Source organism: Chiloscyllium plagiosum, unplaced genomic scaffold (genome assembly GCF_037043375.1).
Source record: "Chiloscyllium plagiosum isolate Xiang-an unplaced genomic scaffold, Cpla_swu_hap1 HiC_scaffold_9, whole genome shotgun sequence".
Taxonomy (NCBI): Eukaryota; Metazoa; Chordata; class Chondrichthyes; order Orectolobiformes; family Hemiscylliidae; genus Chiloscyllium; species Chiloscyllium plagiosum.
The window spans coordinates 66,644,593-66,668,227 of NW_028270147.1; the positions used below are offsets into that span (position 1 = coordinate 66,644,593).

General features: G+C 39.4%; 1 protein-coding gene across 1 annotated transcript in view; it reads left to right on the forward strand.

Annotated features, from left to right (window-relative positions):
- Positions 1–14,729: 14,729 nt before the first annotated feature.
- Positions 14,730–23,635, forward strand: part of nmnat2 (nicotinamide nucleotide adenylyltransferase 2) — a 259,268-nt gene continuing 250,362 nt past the window's right edge. The window contains exon 1 of the mRNA XM_043699527.2: positions 14,730–14,865. Within this exon, the coding sequence (XP_043555462.1) occupies positions 14,781–14,865 (85 nt within the window). The 5' untranslated portion in view covers positions 14,730–14,780. The remainder of the gene's footprint in view (positions 14,866–23,635) is intronic.

Below are 23,635 nucleotides of genomic sequence, written 5' to 3' on the forward strand. Positions count from 1 at the left end.
AAATAATCCAACTGAGGCCTGGCTAGTGTTCTGTAAAGGTTTCACATAATTGCGGGAGCAATTAACAGTGGCATCAGTAATAAAGGTTCTCAGGTACTGCTGCCCTTTCTGATGTCCAGTCCCTCAGTCAGACACTGAGTGCTTTGAGCAATCTCAGAAATAACAAGATGGTTACATAGTTTCTGAAATAACTCCACAGAGGCCTGTTTCCCATTGCCAAGTCTGGGAAGATCAGATATAACCTGGTGCAGAGTCTTCTCCCCACAAGCAATGCTTCTGGAGCTACCTCCTGCAATTGCATGAGGGGTGGTCCTATAAACAAATGGGAATGGGGACAGTTTGGTATCTGGTGAAGATGTAGTTTGTTTCTTTAAGCCTGCCTTCAAAATTTGGACTGCTCTTTCTGCCAGACCAATAGATGATGGATGGCATGGAGCTGTCTATATATGCTGAATACCATTCGACTTTCGGAAATAATCAAATTCCCTGCTGGTAAAAAATGGCCCATTATCTATGACCAACACCTCTGGACATCTGTGTTTTACAAAAAAAATGGATACAGTTTTTCTATCATTGTCCCCATGTTTGATGAATATACTCTCTGCACATCCAGCTACTTGGAGTGGGCTTCTAAAATGACTAAGAACATTGAGCCCATTGACAGGACCTGCATAGTTGATATATAACTGAGTCCAGGATTCACCTGACCATTCCCACGAGCTGCTGGCAGTTATGACTGTCCTTGTTGGCGCTCTGGGCACTGCCCCATCAACACAGCTTTGTCTGCATCCAATCCTGGTCACCTGACATAACTTCTCACCAACATAGAACATAGAACATTACAGCGCAGTACAGGCCCTTCGGCCCTCGATGTTGTGCCGCTCTGTCATACTAATCTGAAGCCCATCCCACCTACACTATTCCATCTATGTCCATTTGCCTGTCCAATGACGACTTAAATGCACTTAAACTTGGCGAATCTACTACCGTTGCAGGCAAAGCATTCCATAACCTTACTACTCTCTAAGTAAAGAAACTACCTCTGATGTCTGTCTTATACCTATCCCCCCTCACTTTAAAGTTGTGCCCCCTCATGTTTGCCGCCCCCATACTTGGAAAAAGGCTCTCCCTGTCCACCCTATCTAACCCTCTGATTATCTTGTATGTTTCTATTAAGTCACCTCTCAACCTTCTTCTATCTAACGAGAACAGCCTCAAGGCCCTCAGCCTTTCCTCGTAAGACCTTCCTCCATACCAGGCAACATCCTAGTAAATCTCCTCTGCATCCTTTCCAAAGCTTCCACATCCATCTTATAATGCGGTGACCAGAACTGTACACAATACTCCAAATGTGGCCGTACCAGAGCTTTATCCAGCTGCAGCATAACCTCCTGGTTCCAGAACTCAATCCCTCTATTAATAAAGGCCAAACACTGTATGCCTTCTTAACAACCTTGTCAATCTGGGTGGCAACTTTCAGGGATCTGTGTACATGGATACCGAGATCTCTCTGCTCATCTGCACTCCCAAGAATCCTACCATTAGCCCAGTACTTTGCATTCCGGTTACTCCGGCCAAAGTGTATCACCTCACACTTGTCCACATTAAACTCCATTTGCCACCTCTCAGCCCAGCTCTGCATCCTATCTATGTCTCTCTGCAACCTACTTCATCCTTCGTCACTGTCCACAACTCCACCGACCTTAGTGTCGTCCGCAAATTTACTAACCCACCCTTCTAAGCCCTCATCCAGGTCATTTATAAAAATGACAAACAGCAGTGGACCCAACACCGACCCTTGTGGTACGCCACTAGTAACTGGACATCAAGAAGAACATGTTCCATCAACTACAACCCTCTGTTTTCTTTCAGCAAGCCAATTACTGATCCAAACTGCTATGTCTCCCACAATCTCATTCCTCTGCATTTTGTATAATAGCCTAGCCTATTGTGGGGAACCTTATCAAACGCCTTGCTGAAATCCATATACACCACATCAACCAGTTTACTCTCATCTACCTGTTTGATCACTTTGTCAGTTTCGAAATCCCTGGATGACCTGATGCAGTTCAGCCAGCGTCTGGCGGTGACCTTTACCCTAGACAATCGCTCTTACTTCCCATAATAATATGCCGTCCTCTTCTGTGTTCTGGTCATTCGGGTCCAAAGAGGTTTCATTTCTGGTTGTGACGGTCCTTTGGTTTCTCCCATCACCAGCAGCTATTTCAGTTTTGCCAGAACTGGATCTTTCTGTGTCCAGAGTCTGATATTGTCAGCTGTGACTGGAAGTCTGTCCAGGAAATTTAAAACCAGAACGGACTCTTCCAGTGGCAGTACCTCTGGTGGTGTATCTGTCAGTGAGAGGTGGCTCACTGCATCTGCATTTGCTACTCGGCCTCTCAAATGGTGTTCCAACTTTTGATTGTACGCACTTAGTATTAGAGCCCACTGCTGAATTCGGCCTGAAGCTATGGGTGACACACCTTCTCCTCTTTCTTAGTTGTCGTAGCAAGGGTTTGTGGTCCGTAATTATTACAAGTTTACATCTGTAAAGTTCCTGACTCCAAATATGACCAACAAACCTTCCTTCTCTATCTGGGCGTATTTATGCTCTGCATTAGCCAAAGTCCTGAATGTATGCACTATTGCACATTCCTCTCCATTGGGCCACTTATGAGCTAACCCTACCCTGATGCTATAGGGGGATGCATCGCATGTCAATGCCAGATCTTGTGTGGGATCATAGTGTGCCAGTACCTTAAAGGGTGATAGCTACAAATCCACTTCCCTGTAAGCTACTGCTCAGCAATATGACCATTTCCAATGCTGACCACTTTTTAAGAGTTGATGGAAAGGCGCCAGGATGGAGGCCAGGTTTTGTTTGAACTTACTGTAATAGTTACTAGTTCAAGGAAAGACCTAAGCTCCGGTACTGACATGGGAGCAGGGGCACACTTGACCACCCTCACTTTATCTTCGAACAGGTGTAACCCGATCTTGTTGACTTTCTAACCGAAGTAGGTCACTCATGTGCCTGGAACGTATGTTTTTCCCTTCTAAGGCATACGCCCGCCTGGAAGTACCATGTAAGGACTATATCCAAGGCCACTAAGTGCTCCTGTTTTTCCTATTTTCCTATTATTAGCACGTCATCTAGATAAATGGGGAAGATCTTGTAAAATGTTCTTCATCATCCGCTGAAAAATTGCACAGGCTGACGATACCCCAAAATGGCAGTCTCGAATATTGGTACAAACTCTTACGGGTATTAATTGTAACATATGTCTGGGAATCCTCATCTAACCGTAATTGCAAGGACGCGTGGCTTATGTCCAGCTTTGTGAAAGATAGCACCCCCCTCCCAACAGCTTTTATAATAAATCCTCTATGAGAGGCTTTGGGTATTTATACATCTGTGAGAAGCAGTTTATCATTTATTTAAAATCCTCACAAAGGCGAACAGACCTGTCAGGCTTCACAGTCAGTACAACCGGTGCTTCTCATTCTGCAAATTGGGCTGGTTTGATGATTCCTTCACTATCCAGCCTTCTGATTTCTGACGCTACGTTTGCCAATCAGGAAAATGGCACCGGATGGGCCTTGCAGAATTGTGGAATTGCTTCCTGGTCAACGTGCAAGGTGGCCTTGGTTTCTTTAATTGTCCCTAGACTTTCCTGAAAAACATCTGGGTGTTTAATTAGGACTTCACTCAGGCAGACATTTTCTAATTGAAAAGTATTGAGCCAATCAAGGCGAATCTTTCTCAACCAATTTCTCTTCATAAAGCTTGGGCCTGAGCCTTTTACTACAATCAGTGGGAACTGATCCAGCTGCTTCTCATAAGAGACCGGAACCAAAGTTGCTGAGGTCCTCAGCAAACTTAAGGGTTGGAGTCAAGAGCAGGTTTTTTTAAAGACTGGTTCTGTGATCACTGAAATATCAATGTTGGCATCATATCGATCTCAATTAGAACTGATGGGCCTTTAACCAGACGTTTATTTTGATTAGTTCTGATTTGGATATTGTTAAGCAATTTAACCATTTCAAACCAGATGTAAGCGGACTTTCCATGGTGTGCATTCTCCTGGATACTGGCCTATGAGTTCTTTTACTCCATATAGGTCTAGTACAATTCTTTTGCTGTCTTGAATCCACATACCAGTAGCAACTACAATGGCTTGCCGGCCCAGATCGTGAAGAAAATTTTAACCGTTTGACCGAGGCATGGCTTAGTTTTGGGATTTTGCTGTGGGCTGCCTGTTCAGGATATGACCTGAGTGAGCCTTGCAATTGCCTTCACCCACATCGTGTTCCCCAAGCTCAGCTGGATTGGTGAAGGTGTCCACTTCGATCAGAATACCCTGCAACTCATCTACTCCACTTGCCATATTTTCCAATGATAAAGCCAGTTGTTGTGTCTGTTTGAAATCCAGTTGGGCTTCAGCTTATAGGAACCTTTGCACGGTTACATAATTAATCCCACATATCAAATGGTCTCTCAGCATCTCATTAAGTGTTAAACCAAAGTCACATGCCTCTGACTGTCCTCTTAAACTCCTCAAAAATCCCGATATTGATTCCCCGGTTCTCGAATTGCTGAGTATAACCGATAACACCTCAGAATTAGAGGAGGTTGGTGTCACAATATTTCTCAACAAAATCCATCAACTCTTGAAAGATTTTACTATCTGGTGCCTCAGGGAAAGTTAAACTTCTAATAACCAAAAAAGCTGTGAATCCACAAGCTGTCAGGAGAAATACTCATTGCTTTTGGACATGGACAAATGGGATGTAAAAACAAAGGTTATTGGGGAATTCACCATACCGTCGATAAAGCAGAAGTACTTCGATTCCTGGGACTGAGCAGTTTTTGTTGCAAGTTCATACTGAATTTTAGCAGTGCAGTTGCTCCACTGGCTAACTTGTTGAAGGAGTGCAGAAAATTTCAGAAAGCATTTCACAGCCTGAAAGCTGTATTAACCACTGCCCTTGTGTTAGCCACATCTAATTACAAAAAACCATTCAAAGTGGCTATCGATGCAAGTGATGCTGGTATCATTGCTGTACTCTTGCAGGAAGACAATGAGAATATAGAAAGACCTATTGGGTACTTTTCCAGAAAATTGAATAATCATCAACAGAAAGATTTCACAACTGAGAAAGAGACCTTTGTATTGGTGTTGCAGCATTTCCACATTTAAATTGCCAGGAAATGTGTCTGAGACAATTGTATATTCTGATCATGAGCCCTTAAAGTTTGTGGAAAAATTTAAGGATAAAAATATTAGACTATTCAAATAGAGCTTATTACTATAGCCATTCAATTTGAAAATTCTGAATGTGACAGCATGAGAGAACATAATTGCCAACATGCTGTTGTGGCTTCGACAAAGTAGGATGGAGGCATACAGTGGTGGGAAAAAAAGGACTGAAATGGACTGTAGTAGTGAATGTTTGCATGTTTAGAGTCAGTGTAATGTATATATACTTTCATGTACTAATAATGTAAGGCTAAAGGTTTGCAAAAATGAAGCTATCTTTGCACATTGATGGTTGTTATTTAAGTGGGGAGGTATGACGATACTATGGCTTTAAGAGGTGTATTTTGTCCTGTTGTTTTTTTAATGAGGAAAGGTTGAGACAGAGGTACTGAGAAGTCTGCTCAATGCCATTAAAGTAAACAGTTAAAAGTTGGAACAATAGAAGCAGCCTGAATGGGTGGATTAAACTCCCACAGAGTTAGGATTTTTAGTTGTAGCTTTCTGCATTTGCTGGGCTGTTGTAGCTGGATTGGAAGTTGTTTTTCCTCTCTCTGCCACAGCTAAAAGCTCTTCCTGCTGCTGGAATTGCATGGGATGCAATCTGTTTACCGCCAAGGATGTGTTTATGGGATGTTACGATATTAGATCAATTAATTAGTAGCAGTTTATTCGGCATTTCGATAGAGTTATAGTTAAGCCAGTTTTTAAAAATTCTTATTTTGTTCATATTTTAACTGTAGAGCAAAAATAAAATGTGTTCTGCTTAAAGTCAAGTAGTTTGACCAATTGAATTGCATCTGGAACACAATACCTTGCACTTTCTTTTAACATTATAAGAAGTTAGAGTCTAGGCTATCTTCTTCATATATTTTGAGGGGGTTTGCTCTGATCAATAACACAACTTTCAAACCTTTCCTCATATGATAACATCCTCATTCCAGGAATCAGTCCAGAAAACCTTCTCTGAACTAATTCTAATGTGATCACATCATTTTATAAGGAGACCAAAACTGTACACTATAGTCCATATGGATCCAAGGCCCAGCACAACTGCAGCAAAACATCCCTCCTCTTCTATTCCATACCACTTATAGAAAATAATAACATTTTATTTGCTGCCTTAATCACTTGTGGTAGCTGCATGCTATATGTTTTCTCATTCATCTACCAAGATATCAGATTTCTCTCTCCATACCTCGGAGTTCTAAAACTCTGCCCATTTAAATAATTTACTGTTTTTCTATTCCTCCTATCAAAGTGGATAAGTTCATTATTTTCACACATGATACTATTGTGATCCCAGTTGGTGCTCTTGCTGGACAATTCAGATCCCAACTTGAAAATTGGATTCATTGAATTTTTTTTAAAAATGGAGTGGTATTTCATGAAATGCAAGCACAAAATACTGAAGATTTGGTTTTGACAATAAAAAGAAATTTACTGCAAAATAACTAAAGATAAAATAAAACAAGTCAGACAGTTTTATAATGTACTTTTAAAACTGTACATTAACATATAATGTACAGTTATATATTCACATATAATGCACTTTTAAACATTTCTTAACACACCTTAAATTACATTTTATCTAGCCCAAAAGTACCCTTTGACCATACTCACACATCAGAGAAAATCCCTTCACTATCGTATCTATAGGTTTGATTAATTGTTACTTTCAATTCCCAGTCTTGAGAGTTTTTAAATCTTTTCCTTGAATATTCGATCAACAGAGCTTAGACTTTCTCAGCTTCAAATAACTCCTTCAGGGTTTTAGCAAAACATATCTGATCTGGAACTTTCAAACTAAACTGCTTTTGCTGAAGTAATCTATTTCTTAACCTTTCTAAAATACTTGTTTTCTTTAGGAGAAAGTATTTTACACATTAAACCTCCACCACAAACTGAAACCAAAAGACTTTCCAAGCTCTGGATGTTTTCCTGAAGCATAAGCAATAAAGATCCTTTTAACTGAAAGCTTAATGCACTTTGCTGTTTCTTCTATCAGCTAGTAAAAGATTTCCCAAAGAAAATAAATTCCCATTCGCACTCCAGGAATTGTCTGACTCATATCGTTGTTTTATTTTCTAAAAAGTCCCAGACAACCTCACAAGTGAATGTTTAGCCCCTTCATACAGATTGATGGAAGCCAATGTGGCATTGTTCAATATCAAAAGCTAAAATAAATGATATTAAAAATATATAAAACAAATATGTCACATAACAATACACCATCTGTCATTTTTTTTGCCCACTCACTTAATCTTTCTCTATCCTTTTGTGGATTTCTCACATCTTATTTTCATGCCTAACTTTATGTCATCTGCAAATTTGACCACAATACACTCAGAATCTCATCAAGTCTTGGTAACTTGTAAATAACAGAAACCCCAATAGTGATCTCTATGGCACCCATCAGCTCATCTTCTCAACTAAAATTTATCCATATATGCCTACTCTCTGTTTCCTGTTCGCAAACCAATTCTCTCTCCATCCTACTGTGTTACTCACAATGCTAAGGGTTCTTATTTTTCATCGCAATCTTTGATGTTATACATTGTCAAAATTCCTTCCAGAAGTCTAAGTGCCACACATTTACAGGTTCCCCTTTAATCGGGTTGTTTGTTACTTCCTCAAACACTCCAATTAATTAATCCTCTTTCCCTTTCCCAAAACTATGTTGACTCTGCTTGATTGTATTGAGTGCCCCATAATAACCTCCTTAGTTGTGGATTAAAGCATTTTCACTGTGATAGTTGTTAAGCTAACTGCCTGCAGTTTCCTGCTTTTTATCTCCTTCCCTTCTTGCATAAAGGAGGTACTCACACTGTTTTCCAATCTGATTAAACCATTCCAGAATCTAGGGAGTTTTGGGAAGTTAGGAATGCATTTATTTCCTTTCAGACCCCAGAATGAAGTCCATCAGAACTTGGGAACTTGCTAGATTTCAGTTCCAATTATTTTCTCATCATTCTTTCCCATATGACTGTAATAGTTGTAACTTTCTTCCTCCCTTCTTAGTTCACAATGATTTCTGGAATATTTTCTACTTCCTCTGCAGCAAAAGCATATGCAATCTATCAATTCATTTACTATTTCCTTATTTGCCATTATTAATTCCCCTGATTAACACTCTGCACCACACTCTCAACTTATCTCCACAGCACCACACTCTCAACTCTAACCTTCACAGCACCACACTCTCGACTCTAATCTCCAGCATCTGCAGTCCTCACTTTCGCCTAACACTCTGATGTGTCAATGCTCACTTCACTTCTTCTTTTCTCTATGTATTTTTGTATTTCTGGTTAGTTTTCACTTGTACTCCTTCTTTCTCGTTACCAATCTTTTAGCGATTCTTTGGTGTTCTATACATTCTGTCCAATCTTGAGATTTGTTTGTCAGTTTTACAGAATTATATGCTTGTTCTTTCAATTTGATACTATCTTTGTTTTCCTTTGTTGTACAGGAATAGTGCACCTTTCCCCTGGATTCTCTTTTTCTCACTGGAATGTTTTTTGTTGAATGTTCTAAAATATCTCCTTAAATATTTACCACAGTTTATTTAATGACTTATTCCTTACCCTAAGCTCCCAGTTTGCTTAATCCAACTGTTTTTGACCTTGCAATTTATCTTATTTATGTTTAAAACACTAGTCTTAGATCCCATATTTTCACTCTTAAACTGAATGTGAAATCCAATCATAGTATTATTACTGCTAGCAGGAATATACTCACTATGAGATCATTAATTCATGCTATCTCATTGCATATTACCAGATTTAGTATAGTCTGTTCACTGGTTGACTCATGTATTAGGATGGCACGGTGGCTCTGTGGTCAGTACTGCTGCCTCACAGCACCAGGTATTTGGATGACTGTCTATGTGGAGTTTGCATGTTCTCCCTGTGTCTGCATGTTTGCTCCCACAATCCAAAGATATGCAGGTTAGGTGGATTGGTCATGCTTAAATTACCCATAGTGTCCAGGGATATGGAGGCTAGGTGGCTTAGCATCATCAAATTTTTAATGCTTGGGATCTTTCGTGAACTAAAAGGTTTTAAAAAGGAAAATCACAGATGGCTGCAAGGGTCATCTAACTGAGTTCAACCAAGCTCACGAAATTCTTCATAAACAAGACCCAGTCTGAAATGAAACTAACATGTAATCAAATGACTGGAACCAGTGCTTAGATTTGTATTTCCTTGTTTGATTACACCTTTCTGGAAGTATTGAAATGATAATCACTTGCATATTATTTAGCTTGAGCCAATCAATAAAAATCAACATGGAGATACACAAAGGAATCATATTTCATGCAACAACTTTTGGAGTAGAACAGAGAAAAGGAAAATAGATTTTAATAAAACTGGAAGACACCTTCTCTCCTTGTTTCCCCCAATCTCTCAAAAACAGTGTTTGGAGAAAAACCAATCAGGGAAGTGTTTTTTGAGAGCTACATAATACGAAAAAATGTCACGACAGCTGACGTTACAAGTCACCCAACAACGAAGAACTCTAATGAATTTTTAAACTGCCTTCCTTGATTCTTCATTTTTGTTCTGAATGGTATCCCCATCTATAACTTCATATGTCTGTTTCTATGTATGTCTGATGCCCTTTTTTTTATTTTCTCAGGAATATTAAGAAATGAAATTCCTTTTTCTTTCGCTCAAGAAAACCTTGTAATTAGCTCATTAATTGTGAACTCATATTACAATTAATTGATGTGTGACATCGCTGCTGCTAAAAAGAATTAAAAACTTGCTTTGTAAGCAACTAAGGACGATATAAAAGAAGGGAGCTGATTCAGTCCTTTCCACCTTGATGTAGCACTAGAACATGCTGCTCTAAGAAATTGTCCTGAAAACACTCCATGAACTCATTTTATAGGCTGCCTTTGCCAATCTGATTCATCCAATTTATTTTTAGATTAAAATCACCTATAATATTGCCACACATTTCTCACAAGTTTCCATTATTTATTCCTGAGCCCCTCAGCCTCCAGTGTACTTATTGTCAGAGAGCCTATAAATCACTCCCACATAAACTTCTTGCCTTCATTATTTCTCAACTTTACATAAACTGATATTGCTGCAACCATGATGCATTTCCATACCTATTCAAAACTTGTTATTACAGTCACAATTCCCAACATATTCTCCCACTAAAACACACTCCACTTGCTCCATTTTATATTTGCCCTAGATCCATGTGGATTCTTCCTTCCTCGTTGGGTTTGATTGTTTTCACTGTTACTACTGAAGTGTAAATTAGGAGAATTGAAATCGACATATCTACTTTATAATTTGCATCTCTTTGTAACTTGCCTATAAACTTACTTCCCTAACTTTTTTCTCATCATTTGATGGCTTATAGTATACGTCAGAAAGTGCAATTACTTTTATATTGTTCTTCAGCGCTAACCAAAAGTCTCTGTCTTTGGCTTCAATGACAACATCCCCCTCCAGTGCTTTAATCATTCATTTCTTCAACATTGCTACCACTCTCCTTTTCTCCCTGTCCCATCTATGCTGAAGTTCATGCAGCCTGGTTATTAGGTTTTTTTTAAATATCAGAATCCCAAGCAAAGCTTCGTCAACCTGTCCATATCCATGGGCACACACAATCTGGAATGTACCACACATTGTAAAAGCAGACTGTTCACAACAGGAAGCTGGAGCAAGAATGGGGCTTTTTAATGGCAAAAGTGTAAGCCATCTGGAGAAAGAATGGAAGAAACATCAGCTATAACTGGAGGATAGGCAAGCCTGAGGTGCAAGACACCTGTGACTGCAGGAGCATCTATGATTGGAGGCAAAGTAAGAACGGGAGAGAGGAGATCTGACTGGAGAAGCAGTGAGGATGGGAGACTCTTTGATTGGAACAAGTATACTCCAGCTGTACCTCAAGCTTGGAAGTCCTGAAGCCAAATTCAAGCAAGTGGAGGCATTTCCTTCATATATGATTATCCAGGACCCATCACTTCCTGGAGTTTCCAAATGGAACAGTAGGCAATGGACTTTAGTTATCTCATTGTTTTACTTTGATAAATCATTTTAGGATCTTTGTGGAAGCAGGCCATTCAGTCCATCAAGTTCAGACCATCCCACCCCTCAAAAAGGGTATCCCACACAGACCCATCCCTGTAACCACTCACTATCTAACCCGCACATATTTGGACTGTGGGGGGAAACCCAGAGACATGGCAAATGTGCAAACTGCACACAGACAACTGCGAGGCTAGGATTGAACTTAGGCCCGAATGCTGTGAGGTAGTAGTGCTAACTTTGGGTTAAGCTATTAACATTTCCTTCTTCATGTGCACTGAATTCTCATCCTCTAAAATGTCTCATTGCATGTTTAAATTTAAATATTAAAGAATGATGCAAAGGATTGAAAGAAAATGGTATTCTGTCATATTGGAATATGCAGTGTTTCCAACACGACTCCTGTCCAGATTGAAAAGATTGATTTATTTAAAGATGACTAGAGATAAGCCCCATAAACACCTTTAAAATGAAATGCGTTTTAGAGGTATTGTTCTATATTTATTCAAGTTTAGTATGTTTACTGTTAAAAGCGTAAATTGTTTCTGGGCAGGTTATTGGCATTATAATACTAGAAAGAACACTATTGCAAAGCAGTTGTTTACTATGAATTGTAAATTATTTTAAGTGCTCTCTTTGTTACAAATTTAGAATAATTCCTGAACGTCAAACATATGATTAATATGAAGCAGACCCTGGCTGCATTGCCTTGTGGGGTATTGTTGAAATTACATTCCGCACTTGCGCAGTTGACCGTAGTCTTCAGGTTTTTTTGCCTGCGAAATTTTGAAGCAGTTGGATAGTTGCAAGATAAATAACTGGTTGTTGCCAATAATATGTTGCAGTATTTTATATAATAAAAACATGTAGACGTTCCCGAAACGATTGCAGTAAACTCCCTGAGACTGACTAGTATTTTAGTGGCTGTTAAAGCGTAGGTGAGACTTTAATCCACCCAAATGAGTCTCCACAATTTAGACTCACATATACAATTTCCTCCATTTAGATCTAGAATTAAATTAAGAGATGAAATTATAGAATCACAGAATTGATACTGTATGATTTACAAGGATGTTGCCAGGATTAGAGGATTTGAGTTATAGGGAGACGCTGAATTGGCTAGGGCTGTTTTCCCTGGAGCTTCGGAGACTGAAGGGTGACCTGATAGAGGGTTCATAATATCATAAGAGTGGAAGAGTCCAGAACTAGAGGGCATAAGTTTAGGGTGAGTGGGGAAAAATTTTAAAAGGACCTAAGAGGCAACCTTTTCATGCAGAGGGTGGTGCGTGCATGGAATGAGCTGCCAGAGGAAGCTGGTACAATTGCAACATTGAGGGGGCATCTAGATGGGTATATGGATAGGAAAGGTTTCGAGGGATGTGGGCCAAGTGCTGGCAAGTGAGATGAGATTGGTTTAGGGTAACTGGTGGGCATGGACAAGTTGGACTGAAGGGTCTGTTTCCGTGCTGTACATCTCTATGAGTATGACTCTTTGAAGTGAGGCCATTCATTGTCATATCTGTACTGACTCTCTGAATGAGAGTTGCTACTGTAATGCCATTCCCTTGCCAACTCCACATATAACCTGACACATTTGTTCATATAGTAATCCAATTTCCTCTAACTTTTTGATTGAATCTACTTCCACTATATTTTCAAAAAGTGCATTCCAGGGTTTAACCTCATGTAGCATGGGAGGTTCTGTACAGGGGATCAAGTCCAGGAGTGAAACTGACTGTTTTGCTAAGAGCACTATTACAGTAGATAGGCAGAAAGTCCTTTATTTTCTCAAGTGATTCAAAATTACCCAAATACCAGCTTGTCCAGTTTCTCAGAAGTGTTTGATACTTGGTACCACCCTAATAAATCTTGGCACATGAAAACATTATTGACTCTAGTCATGCATGCAAAATAGAACACTTATGGCACTGAATGAGGCAATTTGGCCTATTGTCTCTGTGGCAGTCACGGAAGAGTTTTCCGGCCTTACTCCACTTTTCAGTTCTTGGTCCATGGACCTGTGGGTTAAGGCAAGTTTAAGCACTTCCTGATGAAGGGCTTTTGCCTGAAATGTCAATTTTCCTGCTCCTCGGATGCTGCCCGACCTGCTGTGCTTTTCCAGTACCACACTCTTGACTCTAATCTCAACCATCTGTAGTCCTCATTTTCTCCTGGTTAAGGCATCACTGCTGAGCATCCAATTTGTTTAAGTGTGATGAGGTACTCTGACCTTACCACCCATTCGGGGCAGTGAGTTACAGCCTCTTGGTGTAACAAATCCAACTGTCATCGGATTTACAAGAATGTTGTCAGGATTGGAGGATTTGAACTGTAGAGAGAGGCTGAATAGGCTGGGACTGTTTTCTCTGAAGAATTGGAGGCTGAGGGGTTACCATTTTGAGGTTTATAAAATTGTTAGGGTCATGGTTAAGGTAAATAGACAAGGTTTTTTTTGCTCTGCAGTGAGGGAGCCCAGTACTAGAGGGCATAGGTTTAGGGTGAGAGGGAAAAGATATGAAAGAGACCTAAGAGGCAACTTTTTCACACAGAGGGTGGTGCATGTATGGAATGACCTGCCAGAGGAAGTGATGGAGGCTGGTACAATTGCAACATTTAAAAGGCATCTTGATGGGTATATGAATAGGGAGGGTTTAGAAGGATATGGGCCAAGTGCTGGCAAGTGGGACTGGACGAGTGAATTTTGAGAAGATTTGTAGCTCAGCTTGAGGTTCTGGATGTAGGTTTGCTCGCTGAGCTGTAATGAACCTTCCAGCTCAGCCGGCAAACCTACATTAAGGACTAGACTAGGTTAGGATATCTGGTCGGCATAGACCGACGAGCCTGTTTCTAGGCTGAAAACATCTCAATGACTCTATGTCTTTACGTTTGCAGATTGTCATGATCAAGACGTCGATATGATCATGAATGGAACAGAGTTGTGATAAAGTTGACCCTGAAATTGCATCTTGCTCATTTTCAGTTAGAGCCGGAACAGCAGCAGTGTGAAATCTGGGATTTGTAACGCTGCAGACCAGATTGAAAGAAAATCGGATTCAGACAAAATATATGTCATAAAACATGCGGAATTCTAAACCAGAGGAGGAGGTGCGGGGTTCTGGTGATGGGGGTGGGCTTGGTGGGGGGGGGGTGGGGGGGTGGGGAATATAGAAAGTTATTTAAATAGCGAAAATAATCCCTCAGATCCCACCAGCAAGAACATAATCACTACAATGAGCGGCTGCGCTGGTGTAAACTGGAGCTGGTATACGACTCTCCAGAGACAAATAGAGGGTGGTGAAACTCAGCAGGCGAAGGGGGACAGCAAACAAAGAAATAAAAGAGGGAAGAGCTGCCTCCTAATCAATGGGTGACGCAGTGAGTGTGAGCAGCGAGGCAGCTAGAGCTGGCAAACAGTGGGAGCGGCGCCTCCAGACACTGCAGACAGCAGCCGACAACCAGACAGCCAGCAAGCATGGCCGAGCCTACTAAAACCCACGTTATCCTGCTGGCCTGTGGGAGCTTCAATCCCATCACTAAAGGACACATTCAGATGTTTGGTAAGGATTCCCCCTCCCCATCTAAAGCTAACCGGTGCTGCTGTTTAGTTTTAAGAGGAGCCTGTCTTTGCACGTCGCTCCCAACGAATCACTTAATTCATTCATTGAAAATAAATGCCCGTGTCCGACCAAAATCCTCTTCAAACTGAGGAGGACAAGGCTTAGTGAATGTATGAAGAGTTTGCCACTGGAGCCCCGGCTGCTTTCCCTTTGTTCGCTGTCCAAGGCGTGTGGTGCTGAAAGACACGGCCGGGAATCCCTGGCTGCACTCCGAGCCCAGTCCAGCGAGCTAACTGCAACATCACAACATTTCCAAAGGACGCTGAAACATCCCTGGTATATCTTGTTTCCCAATCACTCTGAGACTGCTCACGCCCTGGTGGAGAACAGTCTCGGTTTAGGCGGTAAACAGCAGTACCATGCACATGTCAGCTTTCTGCAGGATAGCTGTGTTTTTTGTAACGCTTACCACCACACTTGCCACCTACAACAATTTATTTGTGTAGATGTACCGGATTGTCTAGAAGCAGGGGAAGGCTGGATTTCTGTGCCCCACTTTTTGTGTCGATTGATTGTACAAAAAGTTCAATCCTCCTATGTCCAAATGCACTTTGAGTTTAATTGGATGATTTGTTGAGGAATCGGAAGGGCTGATGGCCCAAGTGTTGTGAAATGGATTTAAGGAGGAGGGGGAAAAGCACCATTAGATGGGGAAGTTGTTGAGAGGAGTCCTTTAGAAACTGTTGGTACCTGGGAGTTGGAGGAGGTGTGCGACCTAGAAACTTGTGTGTTTTTTTTTTGCCCAAATACAGGCCGATCTGTGATTTGATTTTGATGTGATCTTTTATTAGAAATAGTGAACGTTTCAGCACAAACGGAACCAAGAAGATCTTGCAGCGTTCTTAGTTTGTAATAACCAGGAGCCGGTGCGAGTTTTGTTGCGTTGAAGTCATGATGGAAGCTTGTGGCCATTTGGTTTGAAAGGTGCTAGATTGTTGCAGTTGGGTGACGAGCTGTGTTAGCTGTTACTCAACGTGAAGAAGGCGCTGAGTGATGGATACTCAGTGGATGGGCAGGAACAGGGAAGCTGCTGATGGCAGATTCTCGGAAATATGATGGATGAAGTGGGGGGGGGGGGGGGGGGGGAGCCGAGGATAGCACAGACAATCGCAGTGGCTCGGAGGCACTTTGGGAGAAGTGGAAATTTCCAGTGAACTGCCTAATTGGCAGGCTGCAACCTCACGGTGGTTCGATTGTACGCACAGGGGAACTGATAGTGCTGGGCTGCAATACTGGCTGCTTCCTTTTTGTTCAAGCATCTTAGACATACGCAGGCATCAATCGCCGCTGCAAGAATTCTATCCATTTGCATCTGCCTCCTTCTTTGAGCAAGACATGTCCCCAATGCCTAGGGGAATGAAATAATTGGCTTCCACAATGAATCATCTGGAGGCCACAGTTGTCTGTGTCATTCCATGCCTATTAATACACTTTCAATGCAGCATCAGTGATCAGAAGCAGAGTGGCTCTGTCCAGGATGACCTTTTATGTTTAACAGGAAATGCATAAAAAGACAGCCTTCAGGAGAGCCCATGATAAAATGGCTGCTTGATATTATCCAAAGAGTCAGAGCAAAGTAATGGACAGTAATTAATAACGCATCAACAAGATAATTAAGTAGCTGGCCCTCCATAGGCGAAGATGATGTGTACAAATTTAATAGATTTAGAGTAAAAGTTTTTCTTTGCTCTGTGAAAGCTTTATATTTGAATTTTGAGAGCATGTCTGAATCTGCAATATCCCAGATAGATAATCCTACCACTGTGCAAGAGTGCTGAAAAAAATGTAAGCAAAAAGATTAAGGAAAGGAAGAGACATAGAGTCATAGAGATGTATAGCATGGAAACATGAAAGAACACCTGGAGTACAGAGAGGTGCACACTTAATGTTTGTGTGTACATACGTACTGATGCATTTTGTGTACATGCACTGAGGCGGAATGGATTTGTTATTACATTCCAGGCAGGTTGTTTACAGACCAGACAGGCTTGTGTGAAATTGTTCAGACCCAGTTTAAGTATTCGGTTTAAGTTTTGCAATGATCTGTGATGAGGATACAGATGATAGAGCATTATTAAAGAAGGTCTGTATAAAAGGGCCTAATATTGGAACAGTATGATATAGAATATTTTTTATTCATAAATTTTAGCTGGCTCATCTGTTTTGCTGTATATTAACATTTCCCTGTAGCTTAAAGTCATAGCCTTTTCAATAAAAATGTGCTGATGCAAACCTTCCAGGATGAAAATGTCTTTGTTACTAATTGGTATGTTTAGATGATTGTAATGTTTTTCAAAACTGGAGCAAATAGGTTTGAAGAACTCTTGTATTATAGTTGAAAAGAATGTTGTGACTGATACACACAGTTTAATAACAGGATAAAATGCCTTTATTGCAATTCCATATATTAAAAGTACATTTGGTGGTAGAGCCTTGATTCACAGGCTTTTGTCTGGATACAATGCAATTAATCACTTGTATTGTAGAATTTAAATTGAAAAGACAAAAATAAAACACCTTTGAAATGAGAATACAACTGCTCATTTTATCTAATTTATTTCATATGGAAATATAAGAGCCATTAAATTAATTAAAATGACACAAATGTTTATGATGAAAATTTGAGAGCTTAGAACAAATTTAAAGCAGTTGAGTTTACAAGAAAGCCAACACTTCATTCTTTGGAAACTGAAAGAGAACTGTGTGAAGGTAAAGTAATTTAAATTATAATAGATAAAGAAGTGATCTGACCTGGCTTATGTTTAAAAATAATTCCCAATTATTTTGCAAATGAAATAATTGCTGCAGTGACATTTTAGACACTGCAAAATGGAAATGAAGAAAACATGTTTTCCACTTTTTGAATCAAATATAGTGAAGGAAAAGAAGAAAGTTAGATATAAAATATTTTTTGCGTGAATCAAAAGAAAAAAGCAATGAGTTTAGTTACATACCACTGGGCATAGGGTTCTTCGCATTCTGAATTATTCATGCAACTGAAAATGCTCAATTCTCTTTGATCTTTTATGTTTTGTCCATCAAATCCTTCATTTGAGTAAATCTCTATCCACAAAACTGACTATGACCTGAATTTGAGAATCAGCCAAATGTGCTTTGGGGTCTTGGTAATGTGGTCAAACAGCCAGGCATAACAAAATAGTTTCTCAGCTCTGTTAAGTTGACATTTTAAAATCTTTCCTCATTAAGAACAGTTCTTTTATTTTATGTTTTGAATGGACTTTTATAGGATAAGAGTGTCACGTGAAAATTGAAAATCTTCTTTGATTACAAGATCTTTAACATGATGTGCTTCATTGATGGCTAAATGAGTTCAAACTTCAATTTGATTTCAAAGAAGAGTAATACTTACCTGAATGTGGCATTTCCTTAACTCTCAACTGCTTCCATAAAACCCCACAGATTTTTGCCTGGGCATGGATTTTATGCTTGGCTGTATGCTTGGGTGGATGATTAATACAACTTGCCATCAGCAAAGGATACAGCTTCAGGTACAGTTTAGGATGCAGCTTCTGGATTGTACCCAGCAAGGCATTTTGGTAGCTAGCCATGTTTCTTATCATTCTTAGTCAGCAGTCCCTGAATATTTTTGTGTTTTATTATCGTTGTTCCCAAGGAATTTTCAAGGTTGATAATATGCAACAGTTTATAATCCAGGATTTATTCTAAAATCTACATTTGACAGTTAAAATGAAGTACAATTTGATCATTGAAATTAACTGCCAAATGATTGCTTTTGGTTGGTAAGAGATGCAGATGCCTACAAATTGGGGGACGAAAATAACAGCTCATTTTCAAATAATGTGGAAAAGGATGAAACAAAATGAGAGTGGGAGGATAACAGATATAAACATTGCCAATCTTAATTTAAGAAATGTTATTTTGATGATTGTTTTTACTGTTCTGATCCTTCTTGACTGAATGTTTTATGCCTGTGATGGTAATTTAGAATTTGAAACAGATTTCTCACTAATTAATACAGATTATCAACAAGGTGGTTATGTGTTGCCAGGTTTGTACGAAGATCTCCAGTGAACATAATGGATATGTTCTGTAACCTGGAATATATAGCCACGGTAGACTTGGTTCAGATAAAGATCATAGCCAAAACGCATTGTTGATCAAAGCTCCCTGATCTTTTTTCCTCTACACTTTCATGTCTGATATAGAATCTACATGAAAATGGTAATAAAATATTAATACTTGGCTGTCCACTTGTCCACTGTTACTAGCAGTAGATCGATCTCCTTGTATTTAGTGATGTAGTAAGCTTAGTTTCAGTCATTCTAATTATTGACATAGATTAAATCAGTTCTGTGTGCTCTGGCTTTTGTAACATTAGAGTGATAGATGATGGTGATGATGATATTGAGCTTTGTGGAAGCCAGCAAAAGACCCTGAATTGTTAACAATACTCTCTAAGACAGGAAATAAATGTGACACTGGAAAAAGTAATTAAGCAGCCACCAGTAGCTACAGTTTTCTAATTTTACAAGTATACTGATTGATGATTTACCGCGAAATGTGTGAATTGCATTTGTTAGCCATGTCTTTAAACACTGATACCTATTTTAAAAATGTCTTAATTTCTGCATCAGTGACCTTAAAATGTTGAATTCTAACTGTCTATAATGCTAGTGGTAACTCCAATATTGCTTTATGTGATGTCCTGATCAAATAATCAGATTAAAGTACAGTGAAAAACAATTATTGTCTCCGCAGACGTGTGCCAAATGTTTTTTCTTTAGTTTGGCATGATAGAATGTCTTTCATATTCATTTGAAAGTTAAAAGAGCAGTCTTTTTAACGAACTCAACAGCACCCTTATTCCTTTTCCTGTGATCTTGCAGTAAATCACACTGATCTGCAATTTGAGATCAAAGTATGAAACAGTTTTGGCAAAGTCCAACAAACAAGGCAAATTTCATCACATAAAGGAAGTAACAATTTGACAGAGGTCCAACTAATGTTTACTAGCTTGGTAATTTCATCAAATTCACAGAGCTCAAAAGAAGGATAATACATGCAATCCAGCTTTAATTCACTGTAGAGAGTGTGTAAAATTGACAGTGAAGGAGATGGTGCAGATGGACAGTTTCAATTTACTAAATATGATTAAAGGGAGATAGATAGAATTTCAGAGAATGAACAATTGAGAAGAATTAGGTTGAAACTGCAGTATCCTTGGGTACTGTACACTGGGCACCTTCCATCAATGATTAAGAAAGAAATTAAATTACAAAAACAGGTTATTTGACAGCATTTACTTTGAACAGAAAGTTGCTCAGAATTAATAAATTGTGGTAATCAAACTGAATTGTGAAAACTGAACTGAACACAATCACAAAATTGTGATTCAGAGTTCAATACATTGACTAAAAATCAGTGCCAGTTGAATATTGGTGCAGCGTCCATAAGTTTGACTGTCTCCTTGTGTCAGAATTGTATCAGTAGAAAGGTTTTTACCAAGGGTTTGAATGTTCCCTGGATAGTAAATTAAATCACTAGTTCAATGTGGGTCATGATTACAGATAGCCAAATGACTTTGGAAAACAGCTAAGCAAATAGTTTAGGAAGATAAGACATGGGGTTGTTGGAATTACTGGAATACCTGCCTTTGGAAGAGACTCTGGGGCCCTGTGCTAATTTTTTTCCTCGCAATTCTTAATGAGCTTGATTTGTTATTTCACAAATCTAGAAGGTCTACGAAGAAGGAAATGTCCTTCAAAGCAACACTCTGGTCGCACATCTAATCTTTTTCCTTCACTTTAGTTGAAGTACATGGGAACCTGGTAACATTTTCGCATTTCATGTGATGATTGCTTTGTAAAACTTGAAAAGCTGACCTGTCGCCACTTTCTAAAGTCGTGGATCCAGCTTGAGTTCCATCCAAACTGAATCCTTGTGTGGAAGCTGTATCATTGATACACAGCTGTCAGCAATTCATTTCCACCAAGCAGAAACCCAGTGGTCTGTGAGAATCCATAGGAACAGAGAAACACAGAAACAGGAATAAGCCATTCAGTCCATCATGCCTGCTTCACTATTTAATATGATCATGGCTAGTTGAACATTTCAATGTCTTTTACCCACACTATTCCCATAGCCTTTTGCATGTTGATAATTTTTTTAAAAATCTACCTCTACTTTAAGTAAACTCAAGGGCCCAAGCTTCCACAACCCTCTGGGTTAGAGAATCCAAAGATTCAACACACTCTAACTAAAAAAATTGTTGTCCTTATTTCAGTCCTAAGTAACATCCCCCTTACTTTTAAATTGTTCCCTTTGGTTCTGGACCACCAGCCAGAAGAAACATTTTACCTAATTACCCCATTCAGTATTTTGTAAGTTTCATTGCAATCCCCTCTCATTCTTTGAAACTCTAGAGACTACAGGCCCAAGTTGCCCAATTTCTCTTACTAGGACAGTCCTGCCATTGTGGGAACAAATCTGGTGAGACTTTTTTGCATTCCTCCTGTTGCAATAATATCTTTGATGAGGTAAGAAGACCAAAACTGCACGCAGTAGTTCAGGTGCGATCTAACTAAAGTTCTATACAATTGAAGCAAGGTTTCATTGCTCCTGTACTCAAGTCCTCTTGCAATAAAGGCTAGCATTCCATTTGCCTTCTTAATTGCTCATTACACCTGCATGTTAGCCATCAGTGACTTATTGACAAATCTCTTTGCATATCCACACTTTCCAACCTATCACCATTTAAGGAATACTCTACACATTTGTTCTCCCTAAAAGGGAGAGCCTCACATTTTTACACATTATATTCCATTTGCATCTTTTTGTTCAAAACACTAAGCCTGTCTAAATTCCCTTGAAAACATTTTACATCTTCTTCACAACACACATTCCTGTTTAGTTTTGTGTAATCTGCAAATTTGGAAATATTACATTTGATCCCCACCTCCAAATCATTGAGTTACATTGTGAACAGTTGGTGCCCCAAGTACTGATCCTTGCAGAATCCCACTAGATAAAGTCTGCCAATGCGAGAATGACTCATTTATTCATACTCTTTGCTTTCTGTCTTTTAGCCAGTCCTTAATCCATGTTTATTACCTCCTTTACCACATTACCTCCTTTCCTATGTGCTTTTGGTTTGGTAACTAACCTTCTGTGGTGGATCTCATCAAGAGCCTTCTGAAAATCCAGATATACTTATCCACTCTCATGTAACAATTGTGTTCAGAATTTCCTCAGAAACACCCAACAAGTTTACCAAACACGAATTTCCATTCAAAAATCCATGCTGGCAAAGGTTAGTCAAATAATTTTTATCCAATTTATCAAGTTCTTGCTGATAGAGTCAAGCATTTTCCCTGCCACTGATGTAAGGCTGATAGGTCTGACCTTTCCTATGTTTTTTCCCTTACTCCTTTCTTAAATAATGGGTGACCTTTAGAGGCTTCAAAACTGCAGGAATCATTCCAAAATCGAATATTAGAAGATGATTACCAATGCATCAACTATCGCTGCAGCAACCCCTCCCAATACTCTGGAATGTAGACTATCAAATTCCAAGGACTTATTAACTTTCAGCATCACTAATTTCTCTAGTACAGCATTCTTACTGATAGTATTTTCCTTTAGCTCCTGCTTATCCCACGTTACTTGGATCTCCACTCTTGGAGATTCCTTGTACCTTCCTTAGTGAAAATAGACACAAAGTAATCATTTAGTTTTCCTGCCATTTCGCTATTTCCTATTGCAAATTTTCCTGATGTTTTTTATTCACATATGGGATGTTGATGTTGCTGCATTTATTGCTTACCCTAGTTGCTGTTGACAAGGTGGTGATGAGCTTCCTCCTTGAACTGCTGCAGTCCATGTGGTGTAGATAGACCCATTAGGGAGGGGAGGGAAATCCAGTATTTTGACCCAGTGAAGGAACGGTGATATATTTCCAAGTCAGGGTGATGAGTGGCTTGCAAGGCAACTTTCAGGTTGTGGTGTTCCCATATATCAGCTGTCCTTGTGTTTCTAGGTGGTAAAGATTGCAGAATATATTCTCAAAGGAGTCTTAGTAAGGTACTGCAATTCACCTTGTAGATATTACACACTGCTGTGACAGGACATCAGTCATGGAAGAAGTGGATGCTTGTGGATGTGATGTCAAGCAAGTGTGCTGCTTTGCCCTAGATAGTGTCAAGCTTTTGTTTTTAATGGACCCATATTTGTCTTAGTGCACTGTAGAAACCTTTACAATCCATTGTGTGTTTTTGCTATCCTTTGTTTTTCAGATCATTGGCCAATAAAGATGTTTTTCTTTCAAAATATCATCTCTCCAGAATCTTTATTGTCCTTTGTGTTATATGAATGTGTTTGGTTTTGGATTAAAAGTTGATGTAATTCTAATTTCAGTTTTAGCTTCTATTTTTAAGAGTGTGGTTTGCTTTATAAGAAACAGATTATTTTGATTTCATGAAGGAAGCCAGGTGAAATTCTTTTTTTTATGTTGGATAGCAATACAAAAGGGAAACAGATGGTCAGTTTTGATTGAATCAAAACATTTATACAAATGGCGCAACTCGTGAGGCTTGACTGTCCATACATTCCTCCCATCAGAGTCGGAGCAATATATTCTGGAAAATGGCTAACTTTACAACCGTGCATTTGATGAGCTTGCACAATGCATATATAAACAGGTGAAATAGCTTTGGAGTAACCAATTAAAAAT